Below are 19,445 nucleotides of genomic sequence, written 5' to 3'. Positions count from 1 at the left end.
TTGCGATTGGTCCTTGGCCTTCAAGGGGCGTGGCCAGATGCCCCTGACGTCACCAGGCGAGGGGGGCGGGCGGCTGGGGGAGGGGGGGGTGACAGGCCCCGGCTCAGCACCTCGGAGAGCTCCCTCCCCGGCCTTGTTTTGCTCGGAATCGCTGCCGGGGGAGGGAGCGAGGGGGCCGGGCACCGGGAGTCGGAGGCCGAGAGATGGCTGAGAAGGGGTGGAGGGGCCCTGGAGGGCAGAAGGCCCAGTCGTGATCTGGCGAGGGGGCCGGGGCGTTGGGCCGGGTGGGGGTGAGGGGCAGCAGGCGGCAGCAGCAGTGGCTGAACATCTGGATGGAAGCGAGCTTTGTCCAGATCACCATGGCTCTGGGGCTGCCCTCCAAGAAAGCATCTTCCCGCAACGTGGTCGTGGAACGTAGGAACCTGATCACCGTGTGCAGGTGGGCGCCGCTGGCGGGTGGGGGCGCGGTGCTCAGGGAGAGGGGTTGGGGCAGACGTGGGAAATCTGGACAGAGCATGCCGGCAAAGGATGCCCAGGAGTGGCGAAGAAAATCAAGGGAAGCAAAGCAAAGGGTTAAAAAGAACGCAATCATTGACCCCCCCCCTTCCCCCAGGCCCAGAACCTGGAGCAGGTTTGAAGTCTGGTGCCCATCTTTAAGGCTAAACCAGGCCTCAACCCGGCCTGAGGCCTGCGGGGGGGGGGGGGAGGGAAGAAAGGAGGAGGGGAGGGTGGTGAAGAATGAGAGGGGGAAGGAGAGGAGGGAGAGGTGTCTAATTGGCACTGCAGCTTCCTGATGGAACCAGGAAGTGACATTGTGTGTGAGGGGGAGGGGGAGGGATGTCTGGTACCCATGCTGAGGATGGGGGCTGAGTGGACAAGGGGAATCCACGAGTGGGGGGGGTGAATGCCCTCTAAGTATCCTCACGGCTGCCCCTGTCAGCTGGCTTCTCCGGAATGGGGCTTTCCTGGGAAACTTTCTGATTCTCAACACTGGAGCAGGGATGGTACCCTCCCTCCCACTCTGCAGCCTGTGGCAGGGTCCATTGGCTTTGTGGGCAAAGCTCCTGAGTCTATCCAGTGAAGGTCAAGGGTCATTTTCTTACCATGGGAAGAACCTAGGCCTACCTGTAAGAAGCCTGGTTTCCCTGGTCAAGCAGTGATTGGCTAGAACTATCGGCCCTTGAGGGTGGGGTTGTGGAAGGGCTGGGAAAATTCACAGCTTTCTTGGGAGGCAGGAAGTGATGTTTCCCACTTCAACCCTGCAGTGTCTCATCCTCCCTGTTCTGCCTCCAGGTCAGGAAACTGCCAGCTGTGCAGGCTCTTTTCCAAACCCCCACTCACATTCGCTTCTCCCTTTAGGAGCCACATGCCAGCTGCCTTTTCCACCTGCAGCCTCCCTGCCTCCCATATTCCCCTGTTATGATAGGGTCCTCTTGGGTGAAGAGCTGTATTATCTTTCCTTGCCCATCCCACTTGCTGGCACACAGAACTCAGCCCAGCTCCTCCTCCCGGGAATCAATGCCCACCTGATGCCCTGGCTCTTGGTGTCCAAAGCTTCTTCCAGGTTCCTGGGCACACACCCAGCCATGCTGTATCTGATTTATAGCATCATAATCCCTAGTGTGTCAGACAGGGTAAAGATTTGGAATGAGTGCAGCCATGCCCCAGCCCAAAGCACAGCCATGGCTTCTGCCCTTATCACTTTCTAAACTACTGATGTGGTGTAGAGAGAAGATGGCCATAGTTTCTAGCTTTTACTTCAGTTCCTCGTTTTGCAGCCTTGGAGAAGTCTTCTAACTACTCTGGGCCTTGAGTGCCTTAGCAGACCAATTTTAGATGCAAAAACCTACCAAAGAATGGTGATGGTGCACCAGGAGCCCAGACCAGTGTCTGGCGCACAGAAACAGCCAGTCCTGCGGATACCCTGTCCTTCTCTTGGCCTTTTTTTTTTTAACTCACTATTGGCTATTGATCCCAGGACCTCACACATAAATAAGCGCTCTACTACCTGAGTCCTACCCAGTCCCCATTCTTGGCTCTTGACCTCCCCAGGTTCCTCTCAATGATTTTGCTTGCTAGGATAGTGGGGATGTGGAGGAGGGGACTTCCCTTGGCCCAGGCTAGAGAAGCAGAGGTTCAGGTAGACTGGAGGCAGCTCAGAGCTGGCAGGGGGCACAAGAGATTGAATTTTAGGGGATTAGGAACATAACAACAGTCAGAAACCCTGGGGGCCCCTGATACCTCATCACCATCATGTGGTTTGCCTTGGGCTCCCAGAACAGCTCCCTTTAGCAGGCCGAGGGCTCCCTTGGGGCCTGGCCTCACTATCTCCATGGTAACACACAGCAGCCACTGCACCTCCTAAGAGGGAGCATACCCTGGGGCTCCTGGGGTTCTGAGCAGCTCTGCAGCACTCCTGAGAACAGATACCAGCTGGCAGCCATTCTGACTTACCCCATGCATCCATTGAGGTCTGACCCAGATGACCTGAGGAAATCAAGTTGTAGGGATTGTATAATGAAGCCCAGATAATGTCCTAACCACTAGCTTCCTTCTGGCAGAGCCAGCTTTCTCATTACCGGCTCAGCTCAGCTCCTCTCCACTCTGGCCCAGCAGCCCATGCACACTCCCTCTCTTTCCTGACTAGGATCTCAATCAAAATGTACTGAGGCCAGTGCTATTATTCCTGTTTGCACCCAGGGAGACTGGATTAGTACCTAAGAGGCTGCCTCTCCTGTGCCCCTGGCTCTGATAAACCAGACCTACTCTAAGCCCAAAGGGAAGGTGGGGGCATAGGCTTGGTTTTGTCATTGCCCAAGAGCTTTAGGGGCCAGTGCTGTAGGGCTGGAGGCTTTCAGAGTGGAGGACAGAGGTAGAGCAGGCAAAGGATGTTCAGGGCCTCAGTCATTGTGACAGCCACCAAGAGGCCATGAGATGTAGCTGCAAGAGCAAGGGATTTGGAATAGTATCTAGCTCTTGACTCCTCAAGGCTGTGACTCTGAACAGACAGTCAACCTCATAGGCCTCCATCTCTGTGAAATGGAGATGGTAGTGGCACTAAAATCTGTTTCCCAATCTGGTGCAGGTGGCTCCTCCCTGTACTCCTAGCTACTCAGGAGGCTGAAATCTGAAGATCATGGTTCAAAGCCAGCCCAGGCAAGATAGTCCATCAGTCTCTTATCTCCAATTAACCACACACACACACACACACACACACACACACACACAAAAGATGTGGAGCTGTGGCTCAAGTAGTAGAACATTAACCTTGAGCTAAAAAGCTTAGGGACAGTGCCTCAGCTCAGAATTCAAGCCCCAGGACCTGAAAAATAATCTATTTCCCGTGGCTGTGGTGTGGGGTTGGATACATGTCAGATGTAATACTGGACCATCACAGGGCTTGATAAACCAAGGAAGAATAAAAGCACAGTTCCAAACATCTCCCAACACCCTTAGCTTGCATGGTTCTGCTCTACCACACACAACAGGACAATGGAGGGAATTTTAGGAGTGTGTCTTCACCCTGACTCACTGCACTACAGGGAGGGCAAGATTGCAAGGGCAGGGACTGCAGCGGGAGTGGAAGGCTTGGAGCAGGGTTGGGGAGAGTGAAGGGGCTGCTTGGCTCCAGCCCCTCAAGCCCATTTGCTTCCCTTGGCTCCCTTCCTCCCTGAGAAGCCAACATCCGGGCCCTCAAGGCCCTTCCAGGAATCTTCTGCCAATGCCCCTTTCCACCCAGTATGTGTGCCAGACTCACACCCTGCACCCCCTCCCTCCCTGCTCTGCACTGCCTGGTTCTGGGCAGCTGGTGTGTGGGTGGCCAAGCCCAGAGAAAGAATGAAGGGAGAGATCCGTGAGCCTAGAGCCCACCTGTCCAACCATGTATGCCCACGCTCTGTGTGGGCACGCTCTAGCTCACATGCCCTGGCACAGGTGACCACCCCATCCTAGAGGAACAGTTATTCCAGAAGACAACTCAGGGCAAGAGCACAAGCTGCTTTCTGACTCTTGGTTGATGATTGACTCACATACGGAGAATGTGGCTATAGGGTGCTCTAACAGGAAGGGGCTTGGGGACAATTCCCAAGATGTTTTTTGTTTCATCCCTTGTTTCTGAATCTTCCTTTCTCTGGCTGTCACCTCATTTGTCACCTACTTTGTCAATTAGTCTTTCACCTGTCACCCCCCCCCACTCCACCAAGCATGGGATTTCCATGGCCATTCTAAGTCTCACCAATCTTCCCACCACATCCATGCCCTTCATGATCTCTTCTCTGCCAGACACCCTTCCTCTACCACACCTCTCTGTCTTCTCACCACCATCTCTCCAACCCCTCGACCAGGTTCTCTGTGAAAACCTTGTTGGAGAAGTATACGACAGAGCCCATCGATGACTCATCAGAGGAGTTTGTTAACTTTGCAGCCATTTTGGAGCAGATCCTCAGTCACCGTTTCAAAGGTGAGTCTGGATTTCTGTCCCCCTTAACCCCATTGCCTACCCCTTCCAACTTTCAGCCTTTAACTCCCATCACACCCATTCTGAGATCCTCTATAGTTTTCTTTTTGTGTGTGCTGGTACTGAGGTTTAAACTCAGAGCCTCTTGTTTGGCTTTTTGATTCAAGGCTGGCACTCTACCATGTATGCCACACCTTCACTTCTGGCATTTTGGTGGGTAATTGGAGAGAAGAGTCTCACAGACTTTCCTGCCTGGGCTGGTTTTGAACTGCCATCCTCAGATCCCATCCTCCTGAGTAGCTAGGATTACAGGCATGAACCACCAGTGCCCCTTCCTCCAGAGGTTTCTGAATCCCATCACTAACTCTTGGCCCCAATTCTGGGCCATGTACAGAAACAAAAGCACAAAGCTAAGAAGAGGGGAGGGCCTCTGTCCATAGCCCCATTGATGGCACATAAATGTATGGTGTCTATTCTCTGCTTGCTGTGTGTTTGGGTTTGAGGAGGTGGTATATGTATGAATGACAGCTTACACTGAATGCATGTGAGTGCCTCATTGCACTCACCCTCTCCAAACTCCCTGGTCGTGCTGAGCCTCCTCCCTGCCCTGGCTCAGCCTGTGCCCCAGCAGGTCCAGTGAGCTGGTTCAGCTCAGATGGGCAGCGGGGCTTCTGGGACTATATCCGACTGGCCTGCAGCAAAGTGCCCAACAACTGTGTGAGCAGCATTGAGAACATGGAGAACATCAGTACAGCCCGAGCCAAGGTAGGGCCCATGATGGGCAGGACTAAGCAATGCTCCCTGCTCTGGACACAGGAGGTCCCCCCCCCTCAACACTGGGGAGAAGTGCTGGACATATGGACCCTATGGGACATCAGGTAAAGGTGAATGTGCTTTCCAGGGCCGGGCATGGATCCGGGTGGCACTGATGGAGAAGCGCATGTCAGAATACATCACCACAGCTCTGCGGGACACCCGGACTACCAGGTCAGACTTCTTGGGAGAGCAGTGTGTGTTCACTGCCTACCTAGACTGCAAGTCCCAGCAGTTTCCTTCTTTCAGATCATTCATGGGTCACCCTGGGCCCTGAAGTCCTGACACACACTTTCCAGCACCCTCACCACCTCTTCCAAAGCAAAGTCTAGTGCTATTACCTGCTATCATTTCTAGTCCTGCTCCTATCATGCCCAATCTATGCTCAGACTCAACTCTGAACAAGCCTCAGTTATGTACCATTTTGTTGTTGGTCTTGTGCCTTGACCTACAACACTCAGCCCTGACCTACAACACTCAGCACTGCCACTCCAGTGGTAGTTGTTTTGTACTTGCTTCCCAAGATCGTAGTGCCAACATGCAGAGCATCAGTGCCCAACTGTGGGTTCACAGGGAAGTTGGATCCCTAGCATCAGGACCCAGGACCCCAGGTCATAATGGAGAGCTGTCTGGGATGGGAGAGGGAATGTACCAGCACTTCCCACACGGTCACACACAACCTGATTTTATTTTTTAGTTTTTACTACATTCTGCCCCAGGTTTCCACATTTCAAATTAATTAATTTTTTGAGTATCTACTGTATGCTAAGCACTAATGACTAAGACTTGTTTTCTGGCTTAAAGGACCAGGGTGACCCAGTTCTTTGTTGGATGGGGTGGCTCAAAGGAAAATCGAGAGTCTCTTTTCAAGGGATAGGTGTTCTAGTCGGTGGGGGATGTAGGACTAGCTCATTAGCAGGGCAGGTGAAGTTCTGAGCAGAGGGCTCTTGGGTGTTGCTGCCCCCACCTCCCCATCCCGTACAGGCGATTCTACGACTCCGGAGCCATCATGCTGCGGGAGGAAGCCACTCTCCTCACTGGGATGCTGATTGGACTGAGCGCCATCGACTTCAGGTGGGGTCTGCGTGGTGGTGGTGGGGAAGAGGCTGCCGTTCCATCCACTGCCCCCACCTCTCACTGCCTCCCCTAACGCATGGCTTTTCTACCCCAGTTTCTGTCTAAAGGGAGAAGTCCTGGATGGGAAGACCCCCGTGGTCATTGATTACACGCCCTACCTAAAGTTCACCCAGAGGTAAGTAGCCCCACTGTGGCGGTGAGATGGGGAGGAGCAGAGCAGAGCATCCTCGGGAGGTGGGGCCTGTCATAGGGCGGGGTCTATCGTGGGGGCGTGGCCAGGTCCTGGGCGAAGACGAGGCTGTGGGCGGGGCTTTCGGGCGGGGCCAGCCCCACCTACTGCTCCCGCCCAAGCTATGACTACCTGACGGACGAGGAGGAGCGGCACAGTGCCGAGAGCAGCACGAGTGAGGATAACTCTCCCGAGCACCCCTACCTGCCTCTCGTCACTGACGAGGACAGCTGGTACAACAAGTGGCACAAGATGGAGCAGAAGTTCCGCATTGTGTACGCGCAGAAGGTGCTCACTGCGCGGCCGGGGGCGCGGGGCACGGGGCGGGGGATGAATGAGCGGGCCGGGGTCACCGCTGGGACTCGCCTTTGGTTCCCGGGCTGAGCCGGCACCCCGCAGGGCTACCTGGAGGAGCTGGTGCGTCTGCGCGAGTCACAACTGAAGGACCTGGAGGCCGAGAACCGGAGGCTGCAGCTGCAGCTGGAGGAGGCCGCAGCCCAGAACCAGCGCGAGAAGCGGGAGCTCGAAGGCGTGATCTTGGAGCTGCAGGAGCAGCTGTGAGCCGCCGCCTGCCCTGACCTCTGACCCCGGTGAACCCCATCATCACTCCATTACTGGCATCACTGACATTAACACCCAGCTCACCAGTATCAGCCCATTGACCCCCTCGCCTCTGCCCCAATCAATACCCTGGTAGCCGCTTCCAAACTCTCTCAAGTGGGTACCTTCCGTTTCCCGACATCACTAGGGCACTGTCCATTGCTGCAGGGCCTCCAGCGTGCCTCGCGGCCCATAACTTCCTTCAGTGACCCCCAACAGGGTTGCCTCACTCCCATTGTTAACACTGATCTGACTCCCTAGACCCACTGACCCACCGTGCAGTGACTCTAACCTCACCCTACGGATCCCAAAACCTGACTAGCCAGGCCATCCCTCACTACCCATCACGGATTCCCTCCAGCAGCCATCCCAAATGACTCTGGCCATTCCACTGCCTCCTCTAACTCCTGACATTAACGTGCTAACAATCCGTCATTGCTCTATCCCAGGTGCCTCCTCCATTGTCTGCCAGCGTCTGCCTCACGGCCCCTCCCCCCTCTTTGAGATGGACTCCCACTAGCACCAGGCCTCCAATTCACGATCCCTCTGCCCTAGCCACCCAAGTAGTGGGACTGCAGGCATGCTCTACCTTGTCTTCCCATTTTTTTTTTTTTTTTGCTACTCAGGGTTCCTGTCTAGCCCCCAAGTCTCCCCTGTTGCTGCTGCCTCTCCCTGCCAGGCCTGACCCCCCATCCCTTCCCAGGACAGGTCTGATCCCCGGTGACCACGCCCCTCTGGCCCAGGGTTCCAAGGAGCTTATCACCCCCCTGGTCAACCAATGGCCCTCCCTGGGACCATTCAATGGGGCCCAGGGTGCCAGCAACTCCAAGCTCTACAGGAGGTAAGCCCTAGCCAGGCTTGGTTTGGGCCTGAATGCTAGGCCCCCCGGGAAGAAGGGCCTAGAGGCTGGGGCCTCTGCTTGAACACTTGCTTTTCTGCTCTGTCAGACACAGCTTCATGAGCACAGAGCCGCTGTCAGCCGAGGCCAGTCTGAGCTCAGACTCCCAACGCCTGGGAGAGGGCAAGCGGGACGAGGAGCCCTGGGGTCCCATTGGTGAGCACTCAACACCCCTGCAGCAAGGGTTGAGGCATAGCTCTAGGGGGACCAAACCCCCTCTCAACCATGCCTGAGTAGTAGGCTTGAGGTATAAAGGAGAACCCAATATAAACAGCCATCTGTGCCTCCTCTAGCTGGGGCAGTCCATTCAACTCTACTGAGCTCCAATCCTATCTGAAATGGGGTGCTGGTAAAAGCAGTCATATGTTGGCCAATGACGCCCTCACATACGCAGGGTAATTTCTCAGCTTAACTGATTTGCTCTTATGCACATTTCCAACTGCTTTCCTGACCATTGTTTCCCCCTTTTCTTTGGCTGCCAGGAAGCTCAGAGCCAAATTAGTGGTTCCCTTGAAGCGAGCGAATGCCCGGGACTCCAACGCATGCATTTTGTGTTGACCTCACCCTTGGCTTCAACTTCATTTTTCCCATCCTAATTTTCTTGTGCCTGGATTTGCTGTTTTTATTTTGTTTTGCTTTGGATAACCACACTGTATTGGATGACACTAGATCTTGAGACAAGGCAGGTTTTGGACGTGTAACCCATCACAGTGTTTCTGATTGTGTCTGTCTCCCCCACCAGACTGTGAGCTCCATGAGGGCAGGGACCGTGTCTCATCCATTCTCTGTATTCCCAGTGCTTGGAACAGAGCAAATGCTCAGTGTGTTTAATAAATAGACAATGAGAAGACCTCAGGGGGAGACAGAGACATAACTGATAATTACAATAGTGTCCCCAGCAGTATGCACGGCACAGGCAGGTGCATAGTCAAGGTTTAATTGAAAATGACACTCTAAAAGGGGCCAAGAAAGTGGGGGGCGGAGAAGGGCTGTTCCTTCATTGCCTGCCCCTGCACCCCCTATCCTCACACACATGCAGTTTGGTTGGCAAGGCCTCACCCACCCTCTCTCCCCAGGGAAGGACCCCACGCCCTCCATGCTTGGCCTCTGCGGCTCTCTGGCCTCCATCCCCAGCTGCAAGTCCCTGGCGAGCTTCAAATCCAACGAGTGCCTGGTGAGCGACAGTCCGGAAGGCAGCCCAGCACTAAGCCCCAGCTGAGGAGCAGCATGGGCAGTGCCAGGCCTTCCTGCCAGGGGCCACGGACACCTGCCACTTCTCTTCCAGTCCCAAATCCAGGCCACCCTTCCAAAGAATGCTGCCCACTCCAGGGGTCTCTGCCTTTTGCCTGTTTTTAGTTTCCTGCCCAAGGAGGCAGAAGCAGCAAATGGTAATGGACAGAGCTGGAGGCAGAGAGGCCACAAGGGAGTTCCCTGGGACGAGTGGCTCCATTCTTTGTTATCCCAATGCCTGGCTGACTCCCTCTAAACTGTCATCTCCCACAGCCTCCTTAGGAGCTGGTGGCCCAGCCTTGTCACCCTTGCTATCCTGCCTCTGGTATGTCCCTGCATACCCTCTGGTTACTCTTTCCTTGGACCCCACATGGGAACTCTGGAGGGGGGGAACCCAGGCAAATAAAAACCAGAGGATTGAGGGTAGCTTCATCTGTGGAAGGGTGGGGGGAAATCCCACTTTGAGCTCAGCAAAAGGTACTGGAGCTAGTGCCTGAGCCTAGCTATAGTGATGCTGTCAGAACTAGCATGGGCTCTGTGGGAGCAGGTGGCGCATTATTCAGAAATGGGGTTTCTGTATGACATGTCTCTATATGGAGTTTGCCCTAATTGGGCCAAGACATGAAGTGCCCCTTTTTGGCACTTAGTACTTGCTGCTCAAGCACAGGCAGGAAAGGCCAAACCCTCTGGGGGAGAGCTCTGGAGAGAAACTTCCCAGGCCCCAGGCCTGAGTATTTAGGCTGTATACCTGTCCCTCAGGCACTTCCACAGCTCTGGTTTCTCTGTTGCCACTCTATATGGTCTTGGGGAGATTTCTCACCCTAACCCAATGGGCCTACCCTGAAGGAACCTCACTATTAGGGTAGCAACTGGTGCCTTCCTCAGATCTGGGTCCTCACCTTTACACCTGGCACTCCTGAAGTTGGGCAGGGCCTTTTCAGGTTGGCTTTTGGCTAACCTAGTACCCTCTTTAGCCTCTCCTACCTTTGTTCCCAAGGCCCCTTCCCCTGCCCCCGCCATGCCTAGACACCACAGCCACAGGCACCACAGAAGATCATCATCAGCTTTACACTAGGAACAGATGGGACTGGGAGCCCAGCCACAGCAAACACAGAGGGAACACAAAGGGGGCAGTTTCAGATTTGGTCTTGAACTTAGAAGGAAAAGTGACAGTCTTGGTAAAGGGAGCAACAGGAAACACACTGTGCCTGAGGAAGGCTTAGGTGACAGGGGGAGGCTACTTGGGGCTTTTGGAAGGAAAGGAAAAGGAGGGGCGGGGCATCCCTCCCCAGTACTGAGGCAAAGGCACTTGGCTCAGTCTTCAGCCCCGTCTATGGAAAAGCAGGGGCATCTCGGTGTCTCCTTCAGTGGCCAAGAGGCTGCTCCTGGTTGAGCCTCTGGAAGAACCTTTTGCCAAACTCATAAGTGCTGATCATGATGGCACATGAGGGTGCGGCCTTGATGATCCTGGGGAGGAAACCTGAGGCAGGAGAGAAGAATGGGCTCAGGGTCCCAGACCCCAGCAGCATATGTGTACCCATGCACCCACAGACACCCACCTGCAAAGAGGCCCTTGGTGCCCGACTCAGCTCGGATTCTCCGCAGCAGCAGCCAGGTAGAATCGACACTTGGGGGCTTCACTGCAAATTCAAGGACCAGCTCAGTAAGACCCTGCTCAGCCCCACACCTGCCAGTCAGCTCCACTAGCTGAGCTCACCTCTTACAGCTTCCACAGCTCCTAGTGCGACCTGACGCTGTGTCTTCACCACATCAAAGGGGAGAGTCAGGATGGCAGCTACCTAGTGGGACAGGAAGAGTACTCATCCCCTTTCCCAAGACCCCCATCCTCAGCATCCTGGTGGTCCCCCTGGGTTTGCTAAGAAGAGCAAGCAAGCTCTTCAATGGGCAAAGATGTTCTATGTGGGCACGCCTCTCCCTACCTCCCAACCAGCCACCTCAACCCCAACCCTGTCAACTCACTGTCCCTGAGATGCCACCAGCCATGAAGCTCACGCCCACAGATGTCTGGTCCTTTGGTCGGAACCTCTTCAGCCAGCTCTTCACCAGCTCATAATTGAACCAGTAGAGAGCTTGGGAGATGAAGCACACACAGTAGAAATGGTGAGACCAAGGAGTTGGGCCCTAGACCACATCTGTGCCCTCTCATAGGCATATACGGCCTATCTGCTCTGTGCCAGCCTACTAGGCCCTCTGCAGGAATGAGCTCATGGTAACTGCCCTCCTCACTGGGCCCCAGGGTCAGCGAAGTGACTTTGTCCACTGGTGACAAAGCAGGGACCTGCTTTGTAGACCCACTGTGCATCATCCAAGGGATCTTTTGCCTACCTGAGAAGGGCACATCTCGAAGGACGGTGGGGCCCCAGCCCAGCCACAGAGAGCGCCAGCCACCTTTAGCCACTGCAGCCTGGACGCAGGTGGCTAGCTCACGGTATGAAACATGCTGAGCCTGCAGCTTGGTGCGCACAAGTTCCAGGGGGCTGACCACCGTCACAGTGCCCACTGCAGGGGTCGGGGAGTAGAAAGAGTCCAGGTCACATATCCCACATGACAGCACCTAGCTCCTACCCCCCTTTCCTGGGGGCTGGGAATCAGGGCTGTGTGGACTGAGACACAGGTAGGGAAGAGGGAAAGCAAGGGCCCAGGGCTATGCTCACTGCGGGCGAGTGCGCCAGCCACCATGGGTGCGTAGAGGTCAGAGATCAGGGCTCGGCTGCATAGGAAGGCCTTGAGTTGGTCGTAGGCAGTGAAGTAGAAGGCTGTAGCTGGCACAGTCATGACCCTGGAGGGGTAGACAGACTAGCTGGAATCCCAAGTGTTTCCCTGTCCCATCCAGTCAGCCAACAGAGAGCAAAGGATCAGAAGGTACCAGGAAAAAGGAACACCCAGAATTTACTCACAGGGTGGCAGGGAGGCCGCTCCATAGGGTCCTTGTGCCCTCATGCCTTACAATCTTCACAAAGGCATCCTGATCAAATGGGAGCCAGTCCAGGGGGAAGAGGACAGACATGAGCAAGGCCTAGAATGGGACTGGCCCAACTAGAACCTTAACATAGCCTCTTCCCAGTCCTGGGTTCTGCTTAGTTGCAGCTCCACAGGCCCACAGCATGCATCCTCCACGCACCCCCCTCCCCCAACTTGGCTCTTGTAAACTCCTATTCATCCTCAAAAACCTCATGGAAGGTGGCAGATATAGCTCAGTGGTACAGCACTTGCCTAGCACGCACAAGGCTCTGGTTTCTCCAACATCAAACACAAAAGCCTCCCGGGAGCATTCTGCTCCTGGGAGGCCCTTCCCACACTGAACTGGCATCTACACCTGTTTCCCAACCACACCGAGTCCCTCAGGCACATCTGTGCTGTTCCTCACCAGGGTACCAGTGAAGCGGGTAGGATCTCGAAACCAGGTGGAACAGCGGGTACCATTTGGGCACAGGTAGAGGGGCTCTAGGACACCATTGCAGTAGAGGAGGCACTTCCCTGTGGATTGGAGAGAGGAGGGTGCTGGGGAAGGGGAGGGGGCATTAGGAAGACAAAGCTCTGGAGCCTTGCTGGGAGGTGGTAATGAGTCCCTAACCCTAGAGAGCCAGCAGAGGGTGGGGTTTCTACATGGGGGTGTGTGTTGGTGTGTGTGTGTGTGTGTGTGTGTGTTGGTGTGTGTGTGTGTGTGTGTACCATATGCTGGTACTGTGGTTGGTGTGTGTGTGTGTTGGTGTGTGTGTACCATATGCTGGTACTGTGGTTGGAACTCAGGGCTTGAGCCCTCCCATTAGTTTTTTCTCTACCACACTTGAGCCACAGCTTCACTTCTGGCTTTTTGCTGGTTAACTGAAGATAAGTCTCACAGACTTTTCCTAGCTGTGCTGGCTTCAAACTTTGATCCTCAGCTCTCAGCCTCCTGAGCAGCTAATATTACAGGGGGAAGCCACAGATGCCTGGCTTCTACATGAATGTTATTGTGTTGGACAGAAGACCGGCTGATGTGACCTCCAAGTGTTTGCTAGTCTGGGACCATAAGCCTAGGGGTGCCCTAGGGACACTGTGCTAGCTCCAGGCAGAACCCTCCCCAGACTCTATGTAGAGTGGGCCACTCACATTTGGTGTAGGAGAGGCTCCAAAGTCTGGAGGGAGGCATCAGCTCTGAAACACAAGGCAGCCCCTAAAGTTAGGAGAGCTCCCTACCCATCCCAAGAACCTTTTCATTAGGAGGTCCTCATTTTACCCAGGGAACTCCCTCAATCCGGCTCCCGGAGCTAGTTCTCACCGCTGGCTACAGTGGGACGCTGAGATTGCAAGCGGACCTTCACCACATCCAGAGGTGTCACTGGGGGAGAGAGAGGCAGGTCTAAGGCTCTCTTCTGGACCCCCCTACCTCCACCCCCAGCATGAAGCTGCCCCCAGTAGTTTGCCCCATCTCCAGTGCCCCCATCTCATTTCCCCAGGTCTTACTAAAGAGGGAGGTGACCACAGCCCCAGCCCCTGAAGCCACCATTTGTTGCAGGGGGCTAATGCCCCCAGGGTCCTGGTCAGACATCTTGAAGTTTCAATCCTGAAACAGAAATCTCAGTCAGTGGAACAGCAACTGACAAGACAGAGAAAGTGCCACAAAAGGCCAGGCACTTGGAGAAAGGGGAGACTTTAGACAGTTGCTTGCCCTCACTGCTCACCCAAATAAGTAGCTCAGTAACTTTCACAGTAACTTTGTATGGGGGAGGGAGGCTAACTGGGGCTTCAACTCAGAGCCTGGGTGCTGTCCTTTAGCTTTTTCTTTTTTTGGTCTGGTCGTGGGGCCTGAACTCTGGGCCTGGGCGCTGTCCCTCAGCTCTTCAGCCCAAGGCTAGCGCTCTACCACTGAGCCACAGCGCTACTTCCGGCTTTTTTTTCTTTTTGCTTATGTGGTGCTGAGGAATCGAACCCAGGGCCTCATGCATGCAAGGCAAGCGCTCTACCACTGAGCCACCTTCCCAGCCCCCCTTTAGCTTTTTCTTTCAAGGCTTGAGCCACAGCTCCACTTCTGGCTTCTGGGTGGTTTAAATAGAGATAAAGGGTGTCGTGGACTTTCCAAGTGCAGGCTGACTTTGAACCATGATCCCCAGATCTCAGTCGTTTGAAAGCAGTTGGTATCAGCCGTACTTTGTCAATGGGGAAACTAAGGCTCAGGGAGGTGAGGTGACCTGTCTCCGATCACTAAAGGAGTGGTAGTCTGGGAGGGAGAGCCACCCACTACTTAATGGCAGCAACGGCCCAAGGCCAGTTCCTCATTCACACCACACGTTTACGGTGCTACCTAAGTACAGACGCAGGGTTTGACCCTGGCGACCCCTAAATACAAACAACCTCGGCCTTCAATTCCAGCCCCCAGCCCCTTAGGCAAGCACACGTGCGCCCCAAGTCCCGGGTGAAGAGCCCTGGCGCTGGGCACTCAGGGAAACGAGTAAACAAGTTTGATAAGGAGGAGAAAGGTCCATCTGCCTTCCCAGGACTGCAGGCCAGGGTACCCTGCCCTGCCCCCACTCTGCCTTCCAGGGCCCGGAGGCCCGGATGGAAGGACATTCTACCTGTCGGCTCTCCCCCAGACACAAGCGGGAGGGTGGGGGAGGGGGCGGAGGAGAGGGAGGCAGAGGGGGCCTGGCCGAGCCGGGCAGAAGCAGAGAGAGGGAGATAAGACCTCTCTCCGACCCTCGGGGACACTCCCTGCCCAGGCCCAGCGCAGGGAGCCTGGTGAGGCCGACCAAGCCGGCCCCGCCGCACGCAACCAGCTCCAACCCCAGCTCAGGCTCTCAGGGATCCTCAAAGAACGCCTCCCGCGCCAGTCGGCCCCCAGGCCCAGGTCTCATCCTCGTCCCGGCCAGCCCACCTGGTTATAAGCCGGTGCTCGCGCGGCGCGATGCCAGGGACCCGGAGGGCCCATAGCGGCTCCGCGACGGGTGTACGGTCCGCGCGCTGCCGCCGCGCATGGAGACCGACTCCGAAAGCGGCCGGCTTGGCCCCGCCCCGGACGCCTTCTAAGCCCCGCCCTGGACGCCTTCTAAGCCCTGCCCCGCGGGCCAACCGGCCTGGCGCCCAGCGTACCTCTGGCCCCGCCCCGCGCGCTCCTCCCCCCACGTAGCCCCGCCCCCGGACGCGGCCCGGTGGGCTGGCTCTCCCGCGGCCCCGCGCTCCTTGGAGCCTGCCAGTCAAGGTCGCCGTCCCGGCGGCGCGGTGACCTGGCGGCGAACCTGCCCTGGATGGCGTGTTTCCGAGAGCTCCACCCCACTAGTACGCAGGCAGACGGCCGCTCCCGCAGTCCCAGCGTTCGCCGGAACCTTTCAGACCGCGTGGGTATCACACCCTCCGCCTTGGGCTCATCTTCGAGGCGGGGCCCGCGGCGGCCGGACTGGGTTGTTTGAGATCGCCCGAGGATTTCACAGGAATGGCCAGCATCTGCCAGCCAGTCGGGCTCCGGGTGGAAGTTTTACAACTTTGTGGCCACGGTGTCCAGCAGGAATTCGTGTCATTCCCATTTTCAGATGACTTCATAAGGCTGCAGTCCCCCAGCCGCCGTACAGCCTGCGGGTGTGGCTTCCGGGTTAGACTGGCTGCCGCCGGGGACCGGGGAACCTCCCAACGCCGGGGACGAGGAGGCCCTGGGAAAGTGAACAGCGCCCCTTCGAACCGAGGTTCCCCCGCGCACTGCGAGAGCAGTGGGGAGGGGGAAGGAAACCGACGATTGTTTTTACACTCTTACCTCTCCGAAGGCTCAGAGCTTTTGTACGAATGGGGGTTTGAACTCAGGGCGCAGTGCTGGCTAAACAAGCTCTCTACCACCCGAGCCACGCCCCCAGTCTCTTGCTTTTAAGCTTTCTAAGATCGGAGCTCCTGCTTTTTTTCAGGCGAGCCTCTTTACTTCAGCCTTCCCTGTAGCTAGAATTACAGGAGTAAACCACTGCACTCGGCTTAAAACTTTTTGAAGTAGGTTATTGTTGAAAGAGCTCTCGTATTTGAAAGATGAAGCTGAGGCTCAGAGGTAAAAGCCAGGATTCCAGCCATCAGGAACCTCAGATTGTCTCTCTAGGGTGACTGGGGGTCTTGAGTCCACCGCTGACATCTCTAATCCAGTTTCTTTGATAGACACACAATTCTCTGTCGCACAGGGGATTCCCCACCCCCAATCCCTTCGCCTTTAAAAGTCTCAGGGCGCCGTGACTGTCGGTCCTAATAGAGAAGGACCAACACGTGGGCGCCACTCTACGCCTTTAAGGAGAGTGGGCCGTAACTTTGACGTCACTACCTACCCCGCCCCTCGGGCCCCGACTGGTTCCGTCGGGCCCGGGAGCCGCCCCGCGAGTTGGGTTAGCACGTGGATAGCAAGAGGCCGACTGTAACCTTGCCCTGGGAAAAGGCCTGTGGTTCTCCCGCCCGTCGGAAACCCCAGTTTGGGGAGGTTGGAGGGTGTTCCATGGCCAGTGAAGTAGCTCCTGGTGATAACAGTGTGAGAAAAGACACTCTTTTTATTTCCTTCCTGCACGAATCAGCCTGGCACTTAGTGGTCACATTTAGCTACTCTGGAGACGGAGATTTGAGGCTTGCAATTCAAAGTTGGCCTAGGCAGACCAATCTGAGAAAGTCTTATCTCCAATTAACCAGCAAAAAAATTAAATTAAATTAAATTGGAGGTGTGGTCCAAGTGGTAGAGCACTAACTGTGAGTGAAAAAGTCAAGCATAAGAGGGGTGCTCTGAGTTCAGTCCTGGTACCAACACTCACAAAATCGCCTCTGTGGTGATTTTGTAATCCTCCCTACTCAGGAGGCTGAGGTCTGAGGATCATAGCTCAAAGCCAGTGGGAGGAGTGGGAAAGTGGGTGAGACTCATCTCCAAATAATTACCGAAAAATCCAAAAGTGGAGCTTTGGCTCAAGTGGTACAACATCAGCCTTGAGCAGAAAAGCTAAGGGACAGCCCTCAGGCCATGAGTTCAAGCCCCAGGATTGCACACATAAAAAACCTGTAGGTTAAGATGAAAAAGAAGCACCCTCCCCTGTTCCCCTTAATCCCTAAGGTCCTTTGAAAACCTTAAAGTTAATCATTTTTTGTCGGTCATGGGGCTTGAACTCAGTGTGGGCGCTGTCTCTCAGCTCTTCGGCTCAAGGCGAATGTTCTACCACTAGAGCCACAGTGCTACTTCCGGTTTTCTGGTGGTTTATTGGAGGTAAGAGTCTCATGTACTTTCCTGCCCGGGCTGGCTTTGAACCGTGATCCTCAGATCTCAGCCTCCTGAGTAGCTAGGATTACAGGCATGTGCCACCAGTGTCTGGCTTCAAAGTTAATAATTTAACCCAACAGTTTGGCCTTGATTTCAATCTCCAGTACCAGTGCAAAAACAAGCAACAAAACAAAACTGTTGCTGGGCGCCGGTGGCTCACACCTGTAATCCTAGCTACTCAGGAGGCTGAGATCTGAGGATCCAGGTTCAAAGCCAGCCCGGGCAGGAAAGACCGTGAGACTTCTATCTCCAATAGACACTAGAAAACCGGAAGTGGCGCTGTAGCTCAAGTAGTAGAGCGCTTGCCTTGAGCTGAAGAGCTGAGGGACAATGCTCTGACGGAGTTCAAGCCCCTTGACAGACAAAAAACAAACAAACAAAAAACTGTTAAGACAAAAACCCAGTCTTTATTGGGGGGGATGGGGGAGGCTGGGAAGGGATGTGAAGGGTAAACAAAGGAGGAGGCTGCAATGCTTAGTAAGAAATGTACGCATTATCCTGCCCATGTAATTGTAACTCCTCTGTACAGCATGTTCACAAATAAAATAAAATTTAAAAAAAAAACAGTCTTTATTCCAAGGTCCATCAATTTCATAGACTACAACCCAAACATTATTCTCTCCCACTTTACAGAGGAGGACCACCAGGGTCTTGTGTGTTATATTTTACTTCTGTGAAACTGAGCCCCTCCCCACTCTACCACTCAGCCTTCCATTTTACAGGCAAGAAAACAGAGTCCTCTGAGGCCAGCTCTGTATCACTCTGCTCCCAAAGCATCACTTTATGCCCTTAAACCTGAGCATAAACTGGTAATCTCACTACTCAGGAGTCTGAGGAAGGAGGATTGCAAGTTTGAGGCTAGTCTGAGCTATATATGGAGCCATGTTGGAAGAGGAAGAGAAAGAAGGAGTAGGGAGAACAGGAGAAGGTAGGAGAGGAGGAAAAGAAGAGACAAGAGGATGAAGTGATGGGAGGAGGACAAGGCAAAACAAGGAATGGGAAGGGAGGAGAGGGGAGGGGAAGGGTGAAAAGGGACAGGATGGAAAGGAAAGGAGTTATGAGTTTGTGGGAAACAGGGTTCTGGTTTCCAATGAGAAGCTTTAGCAAATCTCTGAGCTCCTATAAGCTTTAGTTTCTCCATGTCAAATGAGCTGGTGGTGATGATATGAATGAAAGGGATTATATGGGGATTTACTGAGCTGGTTGCAATGAAGAGCTTAGAACCCCTGGGGGCGTGTAGCCATCACTCAAGGACTAGTACTATAGTACTACTACTACTGCTGCTACTATTGATTTTTATCCCAGGTTCTGGCCCACCTCAACATCCACTATATAGGCTGATTACTATCTTCTTATATGCAAAGTGAAGGTCAGGAGAGCAAGAGAGGAGTCAAGCATGGAGACCACTGTGACCTCTGAGGCTCAGTGTCTCCAGTAATAAAGTGAATAGCTCCCATTCTATTTCTGGCTTGCTTCTTCAGGGATCTTCACTAGGATGCCTTCAACATTGGATGCTACAGCTCCATTTCTTCATCTGAAAATCATGAGGGAAAGGACATGAAGATCAATAGATGGTTCTGTTGCCCCTTCCAGAGGCCCAGAGCTGAGTTGCTCACAGCCCCTGCCTCCTTGTGCATGCAAATGTTCTGAGGTTAGAAAACCATACTGTCTCATTGGCCTGCCCAAACCTAGTCCTGTGCCAACAGTCTGTGTGTACTGGACAAATGTCTGTGGGTGATGAGGCACCACTGGAGCTAATGAAATCATCTCCCAAGGATAAACACGGATGCTACAGAGAAGAGTCAGAGCCTCAAGAACCTAGAACCTCTGCTCAAGTGGTAGAATATCAGCCTTGTGTGAAAAAGTTAAGGGACAGCACCCT

At 54.5% G+C, this 19,445-nt stretch overlaps 2 protein-coding genes across 6 annotated transcripts; one reads left to right on the top strand and one right to left on the bottom strand.

Annotated features, from left to right (window-relative positions):
* The first annotated feature begins 57 nt into the window (after window positions 1-57).
* On the top strand, window positions 58-9,850 carry Rundc3a (RUN domain containing 3A). 4 transcript variants are annotated; one of them, XM_013031951.1, is made up of 11 exons: window positions 58-439; window positions 4,344-4,459; window positions 5,073-5,221; window positions 5,358-5,443; window positions 6,254-6,343; window positions 6,441-6,521; window positions 6,698-6,863; window positions 6,975-7,132; window positions 7,879-8,016; window positions 8,123-8,229; window positions 9,150-9,850. In XM_013031951.1, exons 1-11 carry the CDS (start codon window positions 333-335, stop codon window positions 9,290-9,292), a joined length of 1,341 nt encoding a protein of 446 aa, XP_012887405.1. In that variant the 5' UTR covers window positions 58-332; the 3' UTR covers window positions 9,293-9,850. The 4 variants fall into 4 exon arrangements, with proteins under 4 accessions (XP_012887405.1, XP_012887406.1, XP_012887407.1 ...); XM_013031952.1 differs by having other exon boundaries at window positions 8,556-9,241; XM_013031953.1 differs by lacking the exon at window positions 9,150-9,850 and adding an exon at window positions 8,556-8,921 and having other exon boundaries at window positions 5,088-5,221.
* Window positions 9,851-10,352: 502 nt separating this feature from the next.
* Window positions 10,353-15,310, bottom strand: Slc25a39 (solute carrier family 25, member 39). 2 transcript variants are annotated; one of them, XM_013032056.1, is made up of 12 exons: window positions 15,179-15,310; window positions 13,771-13,870; window positions 13,586-13,645; window positions 13,417-13,461; window positions 12,692-12,825; window positions 12,222-12,289; window positions 11,979-12,103; window positions 11,650-11,823; window positions 11,284-11,393; window positions 11,021-11,102; window positions 10,863-10,943; window positions 10,353-10,783 (listed from the first exon to the last, which is right to left on the bottom strand). In XM_013032056.1, the coding sequence occupies exons 2-12, from the start codon at window positions 13,853-13,855 to the stop codon at window positions 10,668-10,670; spliced, it is 1,080 nt and encodes a 359-aa protein (XP_012887510.1). In that variant the 5' UTR covers window positions 13,856-13,870; window positions 15,179-15,310; the 3' UTR covers window positions 10,353-10,667. The 2 variants fall into 2 exon arrangements, with proteins under 2 accessions (XP_012887510.1, XP_012887511.1); XM_013032057.1 differs by having other exon boundaries at window positions 12,692-12,801.
* Between the last annotated feature and the right edge of the window lie 4,135 nt (window positions 15,311-19,445).

This window comes from Dipodomys ordii, unplaced genomic scaffold (genome assembly GCF_000151885.1).
Source record: "Dipodomys ordii isolate 6190 unplaced genomic scaffold, Dord_2.0 Scaffold147, whole genome shotgun sequence".
Classification (NCBI taxonomy): Eukaryota; Metazoa; Chordata; class Mammalia; order Rodentia; family Heteromyidae; genus Dipodomys; species Dipodomys ordii.
Note: the sequence above shows the minus strand (reverse complement) of the source record. Positions and strands in the feature narration are given on the sequence as shown.